We start from the raw sequence: 17,846 nt of genomic DNA, 5'->3' as shown, positions 1-17,846 counted from the left end.
AGGGCTCCAAAGAGCTTAGATCAGTAAGAGGCAGAGCCTGGATTTGTTTCTGGGTCTGACCCAAGGGCTTCTAGGTTTCCCTCTGCCCCTGGGTCAGGGCTTTCTTCACAACATAAGTTTTTTTCATGTGGGAGTATGAGGTTGTTGATTTTCAAGGTTTCTTGAGCCAGGAAGAACTCTATGCATAGTTCAAAATGGTGGTATCATTTAAACATTTAAAGATGGCAAATTCCATATAAAAATGCACAGTCAACACAAAAATTTAGTAGTTTGCTACTTCATCACTTTGGGCTATTTATTGCTGAGTATTTTAAAAGAATTAAATGCATTAAAAATAATGTAATAGAATACTCATAGTGTAACCTCCTAAGGTAAGGTAGATAAACAAAAATGTAAACATCATATAAAGATGTCCTCCCCCAACTCTCCTAGCTTTCAAAAATACAATCCCCATGTCAATCAAATTAGTTTCATATGGATAACAAAAACCAGTTTCTCAGGAAGAAAAATAGAAGATATTTTAAAGACATGATTTTAATCTCTAGAGTACAGCAAAACTAGATACGTTACATTGGGTGTGGCTGACAGGAACAGGATCGGATACCAATAACAGAAGAAACACAAAAGCAACACCAGTGAAAACAAAGTAAACACTTTCTTATTTTAAATCAGTAGTTTTATTACAATGCGCACTGACACACAATTAGAGAAGGAATGTTCTGACATTTCTGAGCATTTCACGGAAAGCAAATGTAACCATCCAGGCAGTAGAGTCATCCACACCTTTTCCAAACAAAAAGCTAAAGCTTTTTACATGTGATAACTCAGGAAAAGCAAAGTTTTCTTATCCTTATCTAAAATACTTCAGTCTTAGAAAATAGCTATTGGGAAGTGACCTAAGAAGGGAAGGGTTTCCTTCATAATGTCCCAAGTCCTGCTTCTAGGTTCCCCTCTGCCCTTGACTCTCTAAATGACTTGTTATGATACTCTAAATGGTAGCATGTTTGGGGGCTAAATGGAATCTACTTATAAGGCCAACTATTGTACTTCAATAGAAAGGAAAGGATAAGTTTAGAAAATTAAGTCCTGCTAAATGCACAATGGCAAAAAGAAAATATCTGGGTGTATTAAAAATGAGATGTTCTTTTCACATGACTCATTTCAAAGGTTATGATTACCATAAACATTTTAACTCTAAAAGATCATTGGCAAAAGCTTGCTTTTGCATGGGCTCAAAAGCAAGCAACATACCATGTGAAGAGTTGCTAATCCTGGGGAAGCAGGCATCAGGCTACTTGGAGTTGCATAGTCTTTTTTTTTTTTTTTTTTTTTTTTTTTTAAGATTCACTTTGTAAAAGACACATGGACCCTTGAGAATTTCCCCTTTTTCAATAGTCACTGTGGCATTCAGATGTTTAAATCCCTTTAGCGCCCAAACATACAAAAGCACTTTAGGAAAAAAACCATTAAAATGGCATTTTGGATAAGTTCACACTACATATTACATAACTTGGGAACAATAAAGGAAAAAGCCCAAGCATGACTCTAGTATTTCACATAGAAAAGCACTGCATGAGAAAACTGTTTAAAAACATTAAAACTCAGGTGCATATAAATACATTTTTGGTTAATCTGTGCTATGTCATATAGAAATCCTGTCACATATTCAGCCTGCTAGGTAACTCATTTGGGTTTTCATGTCTGGCTGTATCAGTAGAAGAATATACACTGTTGCATATACTTACATATATATGCATATACATATATAAAATTTAGATCATGAAAATTTGTTTTAAATACATATATTTAAAACATGTACCTCTAAAAATAAATACATTAGCCTCTAATCAGCTAATTCTCAGAGTTCCTTCACAAATCAATCAGAATACAGTTTCTCAACAATGGCAGATGACCAATTAGCTGCCCTTTAAACCCATTATCTCTCAGTAAACATTTTGGAATTCAGATGTATCACTGAAATAACATCCCTAGAATAGAATATAGATACAGTTTTGGCTTTGACAGTAAATGTCTTGATTTCCTTGATGTTTAGTTCCTACAAGTGTAGGATTTTCTAGTGACAGCATTCCATTCTGTTGATATTATCTTCTAATAAGAGGAGTCAGCTGGCATTTCCTTGGCCATTTTATTTTAGGGAACTAACACAACATCATCTGTATTTGATATCGCTTTCATAGATCACAGTGAGTTGTGTGTTTTAATGTAATTTATAACATGCTGATACCACTGAGGTAAAGCAGAAGTAGCCCTGGCATTTAAAAATGAAAAGTCTCCCAGGAGAGCCATACATAAAGGACCTGGTGGTAAGTAGTTCAAAACTATTGCCAGAATGGACACACCGGATATTGTACTGATATTGTACTCCAAACAATAGAAACAGATTAAAATACTCAAAAGACTTGTTAAAGAAGCAATGCAAGTCACAAAAATGGAGCTTTACTTTTTTACTTTTACATCTCCAAAACAACTTCTTAAAATAATATAAGCCAGACCAAGTTGTTTAATACACAATACCTAACAACTTTGTCATCTGTTTCTGAATACAGGAATTTCAGAAATGTAGGGGATCATGATAAATGATAGCAAGAACTTTTAATGCCATTGCCTATATTTTTAAGAGGAAAATTTGCCATAGTTGAAACACAGCTTCTAAAATATACAGAGTTTTATGCACTCACAGTTCCAGATTGCTAACTTTATAAATTAAAGGTAAAGTTATCCATATACAAACAAGGCCTCTTTTTCATTGATTTCAATCTCATTTAAACCTTTGGATATTTCAATCTTCAGATTACACAAGGTAAGGCTGAGTTTACCAGATATAAATTAAATATTTAAGTCCATTAGGTACTGTAGCACTGAGGAAACAAATGCATCAAATAATATACAGGTTGGCTACAATACCTTCCTTTTTCTTTTTTTTTAATTCAAATGTGCATCAACATCAAGTCACACTTGTTTTTTCATTTTTCTGGCTGCAAAAATGGGGCAATAGCATTTTTTCTCACTCATCTTTCCTCTTGAGCCTGAAGTCAGAGGCAGGTAGGTCTTAAGTTGAAGGACGTGGCCTTTTGGGAGGTGGTGGTGGCATGAGCTCGGTGTCAGGGTCCAGGTGATGCTTTCTCTTCTGCCCTTGAGAAGCTAACACACATCTGTCAATGAACTCAAACAGCATCTCCTTGGTGACAGGGTTTGATATGCTATTGCACACAGCTGTGGACAAAGGGAGACAAGCATCTCATGTGAGGGTTAATTAGGGAAGCTGACTCACCACACACAGGCTTGTGAGAAAGGTTTAAACACTGCCATTTTACCAAAGGATGACATGCTTCTGATTAAACTAATCTCCTCCCTCTGCCCACCCTCCAAATAACTGCTTTCCTAGGGGTGATTCTTTACTGGAATATTAATTTTAAACTAAAACTTTAGGTATTTGGGTTATAAGCATGTCTTCACTATGGTTTTCTATTCCTTCAAACAGTTTTTTATGGGATTCTAGTCTAGCACCGTACACTGAACTATTGTCCATACTTTGTAGTGCACTTTTTCTGTAGATGTTTTAGTCAATCTTCCAACTTTCCCTCAGGAAGATGTCCATTCTGAAACACTTAGCATAGCATTACTCACCATGCCTATGGCAGACCATATTATTTTATTTTAATAACCTCTTTGAAAATTGTCTAATAAATCAAGCATCTTTTCTTGAATGACCAAAATTTAGTACCAATCACTTTCACTTTATTTACCTACTTGATTTTGGGAAAAAAAGACACTGGTTTAATCATTGCTACTTTTGAACTCATCCCAAACGTGGATACTAATTGCAACAGGAGCCCTTAAACGTACAATAATCACTTTTAAACTGCAAAACCTAAACTAGCAATTTCTGTATTTTCTTCTAAGCTTATCATATCATCATTGATTAAGCATGCTAAAGTCCACAACTCTATTAACCTTTAATCTTGTTTTTTACCTTTTTCAACTCCAGTAAAAAATGTAATCTAGGGCAACTGCTACTAGTAATAAGTGTACCCTATAAATTTCAATTAACTTGTGTTGTTCCTCATAAAAAAAAAACCTTAATTATTCTGAATCCCCAAAGTATTCAGATTGTACCCAAAGAGCACTTTGAAGGATGGCATAGCAGATTTTGTGTTTTTTAAAATGGTTTTCATTTACTTTGTTCTCCATTGTTTGTAAAATTATTTTAGGAGCTGGAAATTACTTTCCCCTGCTAATTTTGTCTTTTACCATCTGGCAAACAATGATTTGTATAGTTTTGAATAGATCTGAAATTATCATGGCTTTTGTTGTTGTTGTTGGATAAATTCAACTTGTATATAGCCCAGTATCCTGCCCTTTACACTCTCTTCTGGGCACATGGCACAAGCCCACTAGTTTAGAGAGGAAAACCTAAAGCTGACTGGAACCAAATAGGGTGCCAGACATGACACTGCTCTGGTCAACAAGGGTGAGGTACAAATGACTCTATATACCATCAAGTAGAATGGCACATACAGAAGAATCTGGGTTCTAACAACTTAGTTTTTTTTTTTTTTTTTTTTTTTTTTTTAATGTAATAACTACTGGTAGGTTGTCATACTCACCCATGGCAGTGTTGTAGGCATTAGGAAAACTTTTGTCTGTTCTCTGTCTCATGAAGACCCAGCTGTTGTTCTCAAATTTGCATTCTATAATTTTGTTGTCATACTGTTTTAGCTCTTTTGTCACCTGTTTTAAAAGAGAATTGACGAAAATATTTAAATCATTTGAAAGGCTTTTTGCTTCCACTATGTGACAGACACATTAGGAAATGCCAAAAACACCTCAGTAACTCTTCATGCAGAGCTCTTTGTCATCTGAAATGTCTAATCAAGCCTAAAGATATGGTGTGCACTCCCTTGTACACATGCTCATTTATCCGACATTTTATAAATAGTCATGAAAACGGCTGTCAATATATAGCAATTAAAAGAAGCTAAGCAGAAAGCAGCCACTTCTGGGCCAAATGCAAATATGTTACCATGGGGACCAAGCCTTCAATACTGTCTGTGTCTGTGGCTTTCAGAAATTGAGTATACTGATTAGGTTTCCTCAACCTTCAGGAAGGTCTCACCATCTAAATTCCTATGTCAAAATCCAAGAATTTCATAAAAAGAAAAGGTTGCACATAAAAAATAAATGGCAGAACCAAACCCAAGCAATGTGCATCCTAAATATTTTGCTTTCAAGCAGAAATAATTAACCAAAAACCTAATCTTTAGGCTACTTTCTTCTCATCTGCCAAACTTGCATGAATATAGAGATGAAGCTACTTTGACTTTAGTTGGTGGGTTTCTTGGCTTCTTCACTTCAGATGATTGAATGTGGATTAAAACTTACTTTATCAAAGCTAAAAAGTATCCATGGTAACTACAGAACCTTTCAAAAGATATTCCACTGGGCTGTGAGGACAGTTTTCATAAATAGGAACCAAAGCTTATCTTTGCAGTTTTCAAATCAAATGCCAGTCATGGTAATATTTTAATTCTGTCCTCATCTTTCACAGCTAACAACTTTTCCTCACAATATGGTAGATTGCAATCATTTAACTTCATTAGCATTATTTGAAATGCTCTCATTTTTCTACCCACATATTCACTATTACCTAGGAATATGAAGGGAAGGAAATTTTTAAAAGATGCTTTCAATTCACACATTAGATAGTGCATATCTTCATAAAAACTTTCAAATTGTATTTCTTGTCCCTTAATGAGCATTATATTTGATTGAACTATTTGCATTTTCAACAAATCTAACGAGTCCAACATTTTCAATGGTTCTGGAACTAGACCTGCCTCCAAAAACTAATGGTCAATGGTCCACTTAGCAAACCTGTATCTTTATTCTCAACTATCCATCATGGCAGACTAGACTCTCCTGAACTTTTTACTAGGGACCCACCTTTTTACTTTTGATTTACTATTTATAGCCAAGTACTAGGCAATTCATTCAATTAGATAACCACATGTATGTTATACTATTTGAAAGATCTAACAGAAATTTGTTTCCAACCCCTTCAAAGTCTTCATTTTCTTATTTCTAAAATGGGTAAACAAGTTCCTAATTTACTGAGTCATTGCAAGAATAATAAATAAAAATGCCTGGGACATCATAGATAATCAGTAAAATTGGTAATTGAATATAAAATTGGCAATGAGACAATTCTTTCTAAAAACTGGTTAAAAAAAGTGTACCATCTTAACAGTTTTCAAGTATACAGTTCAGTCATGCTAAGTATATTCACATTGTTGCACAACAGATCTCTCAGGCTTTTTCATCTTACAACACTGCAACTCTGGACCCACTAAGCATTAATTCTCCCTTCCACCCAGACCTTTCTATTTTCTGCTTCTGTGATTTTGACTACTTCAGATACTTCAAATGAGTAGAATCACACAGTATTTGTCCTTTTCTGACTGACTTAGCAAAATGTCCTTGAGGTTCATTCATGTTATAGCATGTGACAGGAGTTCCTTCTTCTTTAAAGCTACATAACATTCCATCATATGTATATATCAAGTTGCCTTTAACTATGTCAATGAACTTTTGGGTTCCTTCTACTTCTTGGCCATTATGAATAATGTTGCTGTAAATGTGGGAGCACAAATATCTCTTCAAGATCCTGCTTTGAGTTCTTTTGGAAAGTCAGAAGTGGGGTTGCTGGATCATATAGTAATTCTGTTTTTAATTTTTTGCAGAACCTTCATACTGTTTCCCAAAACGGTCGCACCTTTTACATTCCTACCAATTGTGGGGTTCCAACTTCTCTGCATGCTCACCAACATACTTTTAATAGTGGCCATCCTGATGGATGTCAGATATCTCATTGTGGTTCTGATGTACACTTCCCTAATGATTGATGATGCTGAGCATCTTTTTCATATGCTTCTGGTTAAATACCTTCTTAGAAATGTCTATTCAAGTCCTTTGCCCATTTCTTAACCAAGGTTTTCTGTTGTTGAGTTGTACAGAAGTTTCTTACACATTCTGGATCTTAACACCTTATCAGACATGATTTACAATTATTCCACTGTTTTACTCTGTTGATGAGCAAAGGATGTTAAATTTGATACTGTCTCTTTTGTCTATTTCTAATGTTACTGCTTCTAGTTTTGGTGCCATAACCAAAAAATCACTGTTAAATCTATGTCCTGAAGTTTCCCCGTGTATCTTTTTTTTCTAGGAGTTAATAATTTTAGGATTTAAATTTTAGTTTTTAATCCATTTTTCAGTTAATTTCCTATGTGATATAAGGTTAGAGTCAACTTCATTCTTTTGCATGTAAATATTCAGTTTTCCCAGCACCATTTATTGAAGAGACTGTCCTTCCCCACAGTGTTGTCTTGTTACCTTTGTGGAAAATCATTTGGCTCACCTATGCACAGGTTTATTTCTGGGCTCTCTGTTATACTGTTTTGTTTTATTTGGTGGTGGTGGGGGCGGTGAACCAGGAGTGCTTTACCACTATATATCCCCAGTCTTTTTAATTTTTATTTTGAGATAGGATCTCTCTTAAGTTGCTAAAGCTGGCCACAAACTTGTGATCTTCCGGCCTTGGCTTCCTAAATAGCTAGTATTACAGGAGTCGGCCAGCATAACTGGTGACCTGTCTTTATGCTGGTAATTAAGTACACTATCTAAATTACTATTGTAGTATGTTTTAAAATAAGGAAGTATGAGGCTCGAGTCTATTTGGGATTCCTTTAGATTCCATATGAATTCTACTTCTGTTAAAAAAAAATACCATTGGGATTTTAATAGAGATTGCTTTAGGTAGTATAGATAGTTCAACCATAAACACTGAAAATCTTCTCATTTATTTGTATCTTCTTTAATTTCTTTTAAAAGTATTGCTTATAAAAAAACTTTAGAAGGAAATTCACTAAAGGAACCATGCTGACATAAAAAGGTACATTTTGAATATAGCTGTCAAGAAAATTATATAATATTTACTTTAGAAGAATGGGCTTGCTAGTCAACAATGTGTAGTCTGTACTTCTACGAAGCGGCAATTATGGTAAGTCTTTATCATATAGCTTATCATTCTTGTGTTCTTAGTTTCAGAATTGCTATAAATTATGCGTTGCTGAATCTGACTATAGTAACTTAGCAGTATTTATTAACTATATGTGTATCTGTTTGGCCAAGCATTAACAATCTGGGAAAGAGAACTTCCTGAAAAATACATGCATCTGCCACTACTAACTTGACTGCATTCCATGTTCAAGAACAATACTTCAATGATCATGCCAGTTATATTCCCAAGATAGGTACACTGCAAAGGCCCTCATTTGGTTAGATGGTAAAATATATCTAACTGATAAAAATAATATCTCCCATATATGCACAAACTAAAGATAGATTTCACTAATACTTAGATCAAAAGAAAGACTGGCATTTAATTTTAGTATCCATATTATAATGTGTTACTATGATGACAATTATCCTCAATTACATATTATTATTTATTAAACCAGGTCCATTAGGCCTTCTAAAATCAACTGTTATTTTAGTTTGAGTTAATGAGAACTTGAAAGTAAAAATAATAAAATATTTACAAATCACAATTTCCTATCTGTACCCATAATTACATTGAATTAATACGCTTTCATTTTTTTGGGGGGGATGTTAAAAAGCAATATATATATTTTATATAGAAAACTTTTTCATGCATCCTTCTTATTGAATAACATACTTCTATAGTATGTGAATGTACCAATAATCTAGAGTTAAGAGACTGTCATATGAAACTGGACCTAGTACCTCTGAAGATTTTTAATTAGCAGTTCAAGTATAACACACATTATGAAAGACCCAAAATGGAAAGAAAAAAAATCACAGTTGCTCTGTTCTGCCACTTTTTTACAGACTGTTTTGTTGTTGCTCACAAAACCACACAATCGGTGTTGGCTGAAATGATTTGCACAGAGTAGACAGAGAGGTGTTTCTATTTCTAGGGTAGGATAGGAGCCTTTAGAATTACTGTCCCTGATCTATGGAAGTTCAGTTTCGTTATCAAAACCTCATCTTTTTATTATTTATTATTGTTGTCTTAAATTTTTGCAAATCTAATAAATTTTTAAATTTTAATTTGTTATATATGAAAACAGAATGCATTAAAATTCATATTACACATATAGAGCACAATTTTTTTCATATCTCTGGTTGTACACAAAGTGGAGTCACATCCTTCATGTCTTCACACATGTACTTAGGGTAATGATGACCATCGCATTCTATTGTCTTTCCTACCCCTATGCCCCCTCCTTCTCCTCTCTCCCCTTTTCCCCTTTGCCCTATCTAGAGTTCATTTAATCGTTCCCCACCCACCGCAGCATACTATGAATCAACATCCTTAAAACAGTGAAATCATTCGGCATTTGGTTTTTTGGGATTGGCTAATTTCACTTAGCATTATATTCTCCAGCTCCATCCATTTATCTGCAAATGCCATGATTTTATTCTCCTTTAATGCTGAATAATATTCCACACTAAATGGGCCAAGGAACTGAACAGACACTTCTCAGAAGAAGATACACGATCATATGAAAAATGCTCAACATCTCTAGCAATTACAGAAATGCAAACCAAAACTACTCTTAATATTTCATCTCACTCCAGTCAGAAGGGCATCTATTAAGAACACAAACAACAGTAAGTGTTGGTGAGGATATGGGGGGAAAGGCACACTCTTACATTGCTGGTGGGACTGCAAATTGGTGCAACCAATCTGAAAAGCAGTATGGAGATTCCCTAGAAAACCTGGAATGGAACCACCATTTGACCCAGCTATCCCACTCCTGGGTCTATACCCAAAGCACTAAAAACAGCATACTACAGGGACACAGCCACATCAATGTTTATAGCAGCACAATTCACAATAGCTAAACTGTGGAACCAACAATATGAACTTCTGGATGTTTATTTTATTCTTTGGCTTATAATAAAACACTGTCTAGATGCCTAGATGCCCTTTAGTAGATGAATGGATAAAGAAAATGTGGTATATATACATAATGGAATATTATTATTAGTTTTAATTGAACAAAGGCTAAAGGAAGGGAGGTTTCTCTGAAGGTAATATGTTTTGAAGACACTTTGAAATACCAAATACCTGCATACTGAAAAGCCACCAAGGAGTTGGTTTTCTTTCTTTTTAATTTCGAGATAATTATACACAGAAAAGTTGTAAAGATAGTACAGAGAGTTTCTTTATTTCCTTCACCCAACTTCCTCTAATGTTTATATTTTACACATCAGGTTATATTATCAACTCTAAAAAAAGTTAGCATTAGTACAACATAATAAACTGTACTACACATTTTATTAGTTTTTCCATTAATGTCTTCATCTGTTCTAGGATCCAAAAGAGGAAATCACATTGCATTTAATTGCTACATCTCCTTAGACTCTTCCCAATCCACGATAGTTTCTCAAAACACTTCTTGATTCTTTTGAAGAGCACTGGATATTCTGTAGAACACTCTTCAACTGGGAATTTTCTGATGTTTGCTCATGATGAGACTAAGGTTATAGGTTGGGAGGGATGCACCCTTCTCATTCTATCATATCTGAAAGTATTATTGGTGATGTTAACCCTGATTACTCGGTTTAAGTGTGCTTGCCAGGTTTCTGTACTGTAAAATAACTGTTTTTTTTTTTTCCTTTCCATAGTCTATGATTAGTTGTAAGTCAGAACATCTAGCTCCGTTCAAGGAGAGGGGAATTAAGCTCCACTTCCTAATAAAAAGGGTATTAAAGAATTTGTGGTCACTTAAATTTCTTAGAGAAGATACTCTAAAGCTATATACATAACCTGTTTCTCAAAGTTTCCATCATTAATTATAGAATTTATACATCAATTCAGCATGCAGCAAATATCACTATACTATCCCAACAGAATTTTCCATTTCCTCAATGCCTTGTACATTTATTATTTGGACTTCTATAATGAAGATTTTTCCCTTCTTCCCTATTTAATTGCTTATTTATATCAATATGAACTTCTGGATGTTTATTTTATTCTTTGGCTTATAATAAAACACTGTCTTCATTTATTTTGATGCTCAAATTGTTTCAATTTTGGCCACTGGGAAATCTTAGATTAGCTCTTGGGTCTTTTAAACTTGCTTCTTATTTTACAGTGGGGCCCTCCAAGGGATTTTTTTAAGAACAAAATTTTCTTTAACAGTCTAGGCTATGCTAAGGAAATATTATGACCATCGGTTTTGGCCAAATTTAAAATTATTATTGAAAGGAAGGGAAGGAAGCAAAAGGAAAAGAGAGGAAAGAAAGAGGAAAAGTGTGTGATGGTGGTGAATAAATGAGATGTCAATATAGGTTTATACTTAGACATTTTTGCCCACCTTTTATGACTTGCTGTCAGGAGTCAAATTAAGTTGGCAATTTTTTCCTTTCCTGAAGTTATAATTTTACTTTTTGGTCATTCAAAAAGTAGACAGTGTGATGAAGGGTATATTTTTAAAAATATACCTCAAGAAATCAACTCAAAAATCTTGTTTTCACATAAATAACTTCATTACTAAGTGCTCATGAAGGCAGAGAAAATAAAACAACAAATCAGAAAAAAAAGAATGATAAAGGTTTTCTTTGTGATGTAGGAGTGATATAAACAGCAGAAGACTGAATTATTAGATATATAATACATTAATACAAAAAACAATACATAATAGTAGGGTAATTATGCTGTTACTTTTAGAAAATGAATCCATTGAGTAGAGGAAGTAAAATACTTGACAAAACTTACCTTTTAATTTTAATATATTAATAATATTAATAAATTAATAATAATATAATTAATTAATTTTACAGTAGAATGCACTTTGACATATTGTACATAAATGGAGTACAACTTTTCATTCCTCTGGCTGTACATGGTGCAGAATCACTCCAGTACTGTAATCATACATGTATAGAGGGTAATAATGTCTGTTTCATTCTACCATCCTTCCCATCCCTATAGCCTCATATATTCACTCCCTTCTACACAAACCAAAGTTCCTTCATTCTTCCCTAACACCCACCCTACTACCAGGCCCCACTATGGATCAGCACCCATTTATAAGAGAAAGTATTTGGCTTCTGGTTTTGGGGGATTGGCTTATTTCACTTAGCATGATATTCCTCTAGTTCCATCCATTTACCTGCAAATGTCATGATTTCATTCTTCTTTATAGCTCGGTAATATTCCATTGTGTGTATATATATACACCAAATTTTCTTTATCCATTCATCTGTTGAAGGGCATCAAGGTTGGTTCCATAGTTTAGCTATTATGAACTGAGATGCTTTTTTATTGCATTAAATCTGAATAATGGTTTTGGTAGTATGGTCATTTTGACAATATTAAATGATGTGGCTGCATCACTGTAGTGTGCTGTTTTTAAGTCCTTTGGGTATAGAATGAGGAGAGGGATAGCTGGATCAAATGGTGGTTCCATTCCAGGTTTTCTAGGGAATCTCCAGATTGGTTGCACCAATTTGCAGTCCCACCAGCAATGTAAGAGTGTGCCTTTCCCCCCACATCCTCACCAACACTTACTGTTTGTTGTTTGTGTTCTTAATAGCTGCCCTTCTGACTGGAGTGAGATGAAATATTAAGAGTAGTTTTGATTTGTATTTCTGTAATTGCTGGAGATGTTGAACATGTATTCATATGTTTGTTGATCAACTGAATTTCTTCTCCTGTGAAGTGTCTGTTGAGTTCCTTAGTCCATTTATTGACTGGGTTGTTTGGGTTTTTTTGGTGTTAAGTTTTTTGAGTTCTTTATATATCCTGATGATTAGTGCTCTCTCTGACATATGTGTGGTAAAGATTTTTTTCCCCAGTCTGTAGGTTCTCTCATCACATTACTGTTTCCTTTGCTGAGAAGAAGCTTTTTAGTTTGAATCCATCCCATTTATTGATTTTTTATTTTACTTCTTGCACTTTAGGAGTCTTGTTAAGGAAGTCATGTCCTAAGCCAACATGATGAAGATTTGGGCCTACTTTCTCTTTTATTAGGGACAGGGTCTCTGTTCTAGTGTCTCAAGACTTTGAATCACTTTGAGTTGATTTTTATGCAGAGTGGGGGATAATTTAATTTCATTTTGCTACATTTGTTGAATAGGCTATATTTTTTCTCCAATATATGTTTTCAGCACCTTTACCTAATAGGAGATAAACATATTTATGTGGGTTTGTCTTATGTCTTCTATTTTGTACCATGGTCTACATGCCTGTTTTGGTACCAATACCATGCAGTTTTTGTTACTTTAGCTCTGTAGAATAGTTTAAGGTCTAGTTTTGTGATGCTTCCTGCTTCACTCTTCTCGCTAATGATTGCTTTGGCTATTCTGGTTCTCTTATTTTTCCAAATGAATTTCATGGTTGCTTTTTCTGGTTCTATGAAGAAAGTCACTGGAATTTTAATAGGAATTGCATTAAATCTGTATAACGGTTTTGGTAGTATGGCCATTTTGACAATATTAATTTGGCCTATCAAACAGCATGGGAGATCTTTCCATTTTCTAAGATCTTCTTTAATTTCTTTCTTTAGTGTTCTTTCTTTAGTGTTCTATCCTGCTACTTTGCTGAATTCATTTATTAGTTCTAGAAGTTTTCTGGTGGAATTTTTCGGATCTTCTAAATATAGAATTATGTCATCAGCAAATAGTAATAAGTTTGAGTTTTTCTTTTCCTATGAATATTCCTTTAATTTCTTTTTGTTTGTCTGATTGCTCTAGCTAGTTTCAAGGACTATGTTAAATAGAAGTGCTGAAAGAGGGCATCCCTGTCTTGTTCCAGTTTTTAGAGGGAATGCTTCCAATTTTTCTCCATTTAGAATGATGTTGGCTTGGGCTGAACATAGACAGTTTTACAATGTTGAGGTATGTTCTTATTATCCCCAGTTTTTCTAGTGTTTTGAACATGAAGAGGTGCTGTATTTTATCAAATGATTTCTCTTTAACTTTTTGATTTTTGTTAAAAAAATGGTACCAGGGATCAAATACAGTGTGATTTACCACTGAGTCATATCTCCAGGCCTTTTTATTTTAAGACAGGAATTCACCATGTTGCTGAGTGTGTCACTAAATTTCCCAGGTTGACCCAGAACATGCCATCCTCCTGCCTCAGCTACTGAGTAGCTGAGATTACAGGTTTGCACCATCACACCCAGCAAAATTTTAAAAACATGCTAGATATACCACTTTTTAAAAGTTCCTGCACTAATATCTATTGTTGGTGCCCTTATAATGAAGAACTATGTGTAAATGTTATAATTTGCATTTGCTAAGGTAGAAACTCATAGCAGAAAGTCTCTCATGATCAGTAAGATTTTGTGGGCTGGGGATGTGGCTCAAGCGGTAGCGCGCTCGCCTGGCATGCGTGCGGCCCGGGTTCGATCCTCAGCACCACATACCAACAAAGATGTTGTGTCCGCCGAGAACTAAACAATAAATATTAAAAAAAAAAATTCTCTCTGTCTCTCTATCTCTCCTCTCTCACTCTCTCTTAAAAAAAAAAAAAGATTTTGTTTAAGCCTTTTAACAAGACATTAAACTAATAAAATAGCCAATTAGAAAGGAAACAGCTATAATTTCACCTTATTTATACTAAAGTACAGACAAGTCACAACACAGGGTATGAAATTCATGGTAAACTATAGTTTACCACCTTCCAATAAAATCATTAGTCACAGATATTATTCAAAGTATGATAAATCTTCATATAAAATAACTGGACAGATCAACAACATGATGGTAGTACTTAGTGTGTATAGCTCAAAATTAGGAATGACTTATTTTCTTCTCTGTGTTTTGCTTTATTTTCTAAACTTTCTTCATCACATTTGACTTTCATGATTTTTAATAAAAATCATAAAAACAAACTGCTTCATTTCATTAAAGTTATAAACATGAGGCTGACTTTCAATGTAAAGGCACAATAAATTAGAAGAAATAAGCATTGAGATGAAAGACAAAAAGGTTGTAATGAGGCCCTAAGCCCAAAACTATGCAGCGAGATATGTGAGTAAATTAAATGATTCACCTCATTTAAGATGAATCACAAAGTTATGAGAAAGTGTTACAGTTTAGATCGAGGCATCCTCCAAAAGCTGATGTGTAGCAATGCAAGCAATCTTAGAGGTGGAACAATTGGGTTATGAGAGCCTTAACCTAATGGGCGCATTAATCCCGTGATAAGATTAATTGGGTGGTAACTATATCAGATGGGGTGTGGCTGGAAGAGGCCATCACATCGGGAGTGCCTTTGGGGTTTATATTTTGCAGTAGTGAGAAGAGCTCTTGGTTTCCTGATGCCATGTCCCCAGCTACCACACCCCACTTCTACCTGAGGAATGGAGTTGGCTGTCTATGTACTGAGACCTCTGAAACCATGGGCACACAAATAAATATTTCCTCCTTAAAATTGTTCTTGTCAGATCTTTTGGTCACAGCAGCAAAAAAGCTGACTAAAACAGGCAGGAATTATATTATTGCCCTTTCACAGCCATGGAGACTAAAGCTTAGGATACTTAAAATATCTCACCTCAAGTTCCAAGCCTAAAAATTGGAATAGCAAAGTCTCAAATATAGGTCTCCCTTTCTAATGCTGCAATATTATATTAAATCCCACCAGCTATTACAGGACCTGGCACTCTGGAAATTACTATGTGTAGAATGAAATAAAATTTTCTTCCTGATCAGATTTTAGCTGAAATGGGGTACAGAAACTTCAGCATATATCAGCATAAAAAGCCAGTTACACAAATACAAAGCCACCTCGCTCAGTTTCGGCACTGAGTGTCCTGGCAGCAGGAGATGTGCCCATGCTTTTGGTAACCTAACTCAACGACTGTCTTAAGATTGCTATAAAAATGGTACAGACACCAAAGCAGGATTCCACAGTACAAAATTATAAAAGACCCCTTCTGAAATAAGTTTTTCTTTTCTACTCTAATTTAAGTTTTAAACAGCCTATCCTAGTACTATTATCCTACTATAATCAAAACAGAAGTAAATGTTTCAGTGAAACACAGATTTATAAAATAGTCTCAATTACTAAACACCTATGTGGGCATATGAATGTTAGCTGATACACTGAATTCAACCAAAAGACAACTGTGCTGTCTTTTGCAGTCAACTATTAATCAACTAGCTGGGTGTGGTGGCTCACACTTGTTATGCCAGGTATTTGGGAAACTGAGGCAGAAGGCTAGCAAATTCCAGACCAGCCAGGCAATTTGGTGAGAACTTATTGCAAAATAAAAACAACAACAAAAAAGTATTCTTCTATTTCATATTTACTATCATTCTTCAGTCTATTACAGTGTGGCTTCCAGTTTTTCTACTACAGAAAAACTTCTGTTGAGTTTATCAAAGACCTCTATGTTGCTAAATCAAATGGACTCATACCTGAATCCCTCAGCACTGCTTTGGCACAGAAAACCCCTGCCTTCTAAAAACATTTGTCTCTGGTCCAAGATGCACAATCTGGCTTTCCTCTTCTATCCTTTGTACCCCCTTCTCAGGCTTATTTGCTGACTTTTCTGAAGTTATCAAGTTTCCATATGCTTGCACTTAAATACCATTTATACGTGGATAACCCCCAAATTTTATCCCTTCCTGTTTTCTGAGTTTTAGGTCCATTTTTCTCTCATCCAAGCAGCTACATGCCAAGAACAAATTGCGGACTGCTGATACAATTGAGAACATGGCAGGCACAATCCTTGCCCTTTGGAATGTAGTCTGGTGTGAAAGGCAGGCAATAAACAAAGAAATAATTACCAATTATGACAAGTTCTACAAAGAAAACATAATGTGTAACAGAGACTAATATAGGGAGAAAGACACTAGTTTTGGGTGGGATCATCCAAGGAGATGATATTTAAGCAAAGACTTAAAAGATAATAAGATGCCAGCTTACAGAAGGGAAGAAGAAGGGGAGGAGAGAAAGTAAGCATGGGTGGGCAAGGAGGAAGGGAGAAACACATATATCAGCCAGTGATTAACAATGTTTCCAAAGGCATAAGCAAAAAAGACTTTACAACATTGGCATGTAGAAGGTACAAAGGGAATGCAAGTAAAAACAAAAACTGTCTTCTCTGAGCTTTTGATGGACATCCCACTTAAATCCGACTCTTTCTCAAACTCTTCCTCTTATATTCTATATATACCCTTTTGAAAATACACACATACTGAATATATATTTCAGCTACTTATCTGACACCTTTTTCTGTTCCCCTGTGGTGCTGGGGATTGAATCTGGGGCCTTGCGTATGTAGGTTCCACCACTGAGCTACATTCCTGGTACCTACTTGACATCTTTATTTGAATATTCCACACCCTTCCCAAACTATCATGTTCAAAACTCTACATTTCATCTTCTTTTGACTCTATTTCTTGTCTTCTCCATCTCAAAAAAAAAAAAAAAGTTTTTCTAGGCAGAAACCTAGGATTCCTCCTGATTCTCTCCTTTTCTTTTCCCTCATATTCAATCCATGACCAGGGTCTACTAATCCTACCTCCAAAATACACATTTAATGTGTCTATTTAACATATGTGATCCATAAAATCAGTAATAAATTAAACTACCAAAATTTAAAACTTATGCTCTCTAAAGATACTATTAGAAAAATAATTTAAAAAGCAAAAAGCAAAATGCAAATTAGATCAAGTATTTGCAAATCATACAACTCACAAAGATATGTACATCCAGAATACATAAAATTATAAAGAAACCTTAAAACTTGATAAAAAGAAAATAAACAATCCATTTT

The 17,846-nt window shown here is 34.7% G+C and overlaps 1 protein-coding gene across 1 annotated transcript in view; it reads right to left on the bottom strand.

The window, feature by feature from the left end:
* Positions 1-400: 400 nt before the first annotated feature.
* Positions 401-17,846, bottom strand: part of Rngtt (RNA guanylyltransferase and 5'-phosphatase) — a 229,378-nt gene continuing 211,932 nt past the window's right edge. Inside the window, exons 15-16 of the mRNA XM_026410973.2 lie at positions 4,629-4,752; positions 401-3,234 (exon numbers count right to left, since the gene is read on the bottom strand). Of these exons, the coding sequence (XP_026266758.1) occupies positions 3,071-3,234; positions 4,629-4,752 (288 nt within the window). The 3' untranslated portion in view covers positions 401-3,070. The remainder of the gene's footprint in view (positions 3,235-4,628; positions 4,753-17,846) is intronic.

The sequence above is a fragment of the Urocitellus parryii genome, chromosome 8 (assembly GCF_045843805.1).
Source record: "Urocitellus parryii isolate mUroPar1 chromosome 8, mUroPar1.hap1, whole genome shotgun sequence".
Classification (NCBI taxonomy): domain Eukaryota; kingdom Metazoa; phylum Chordata; class Mammalia; order Rodentia; family Sciuridae; genus Urocitellus; species Urocitellus parryii.
This window is presented reverse-complemented; position numbering and strand designations above follow the sequence as displayed.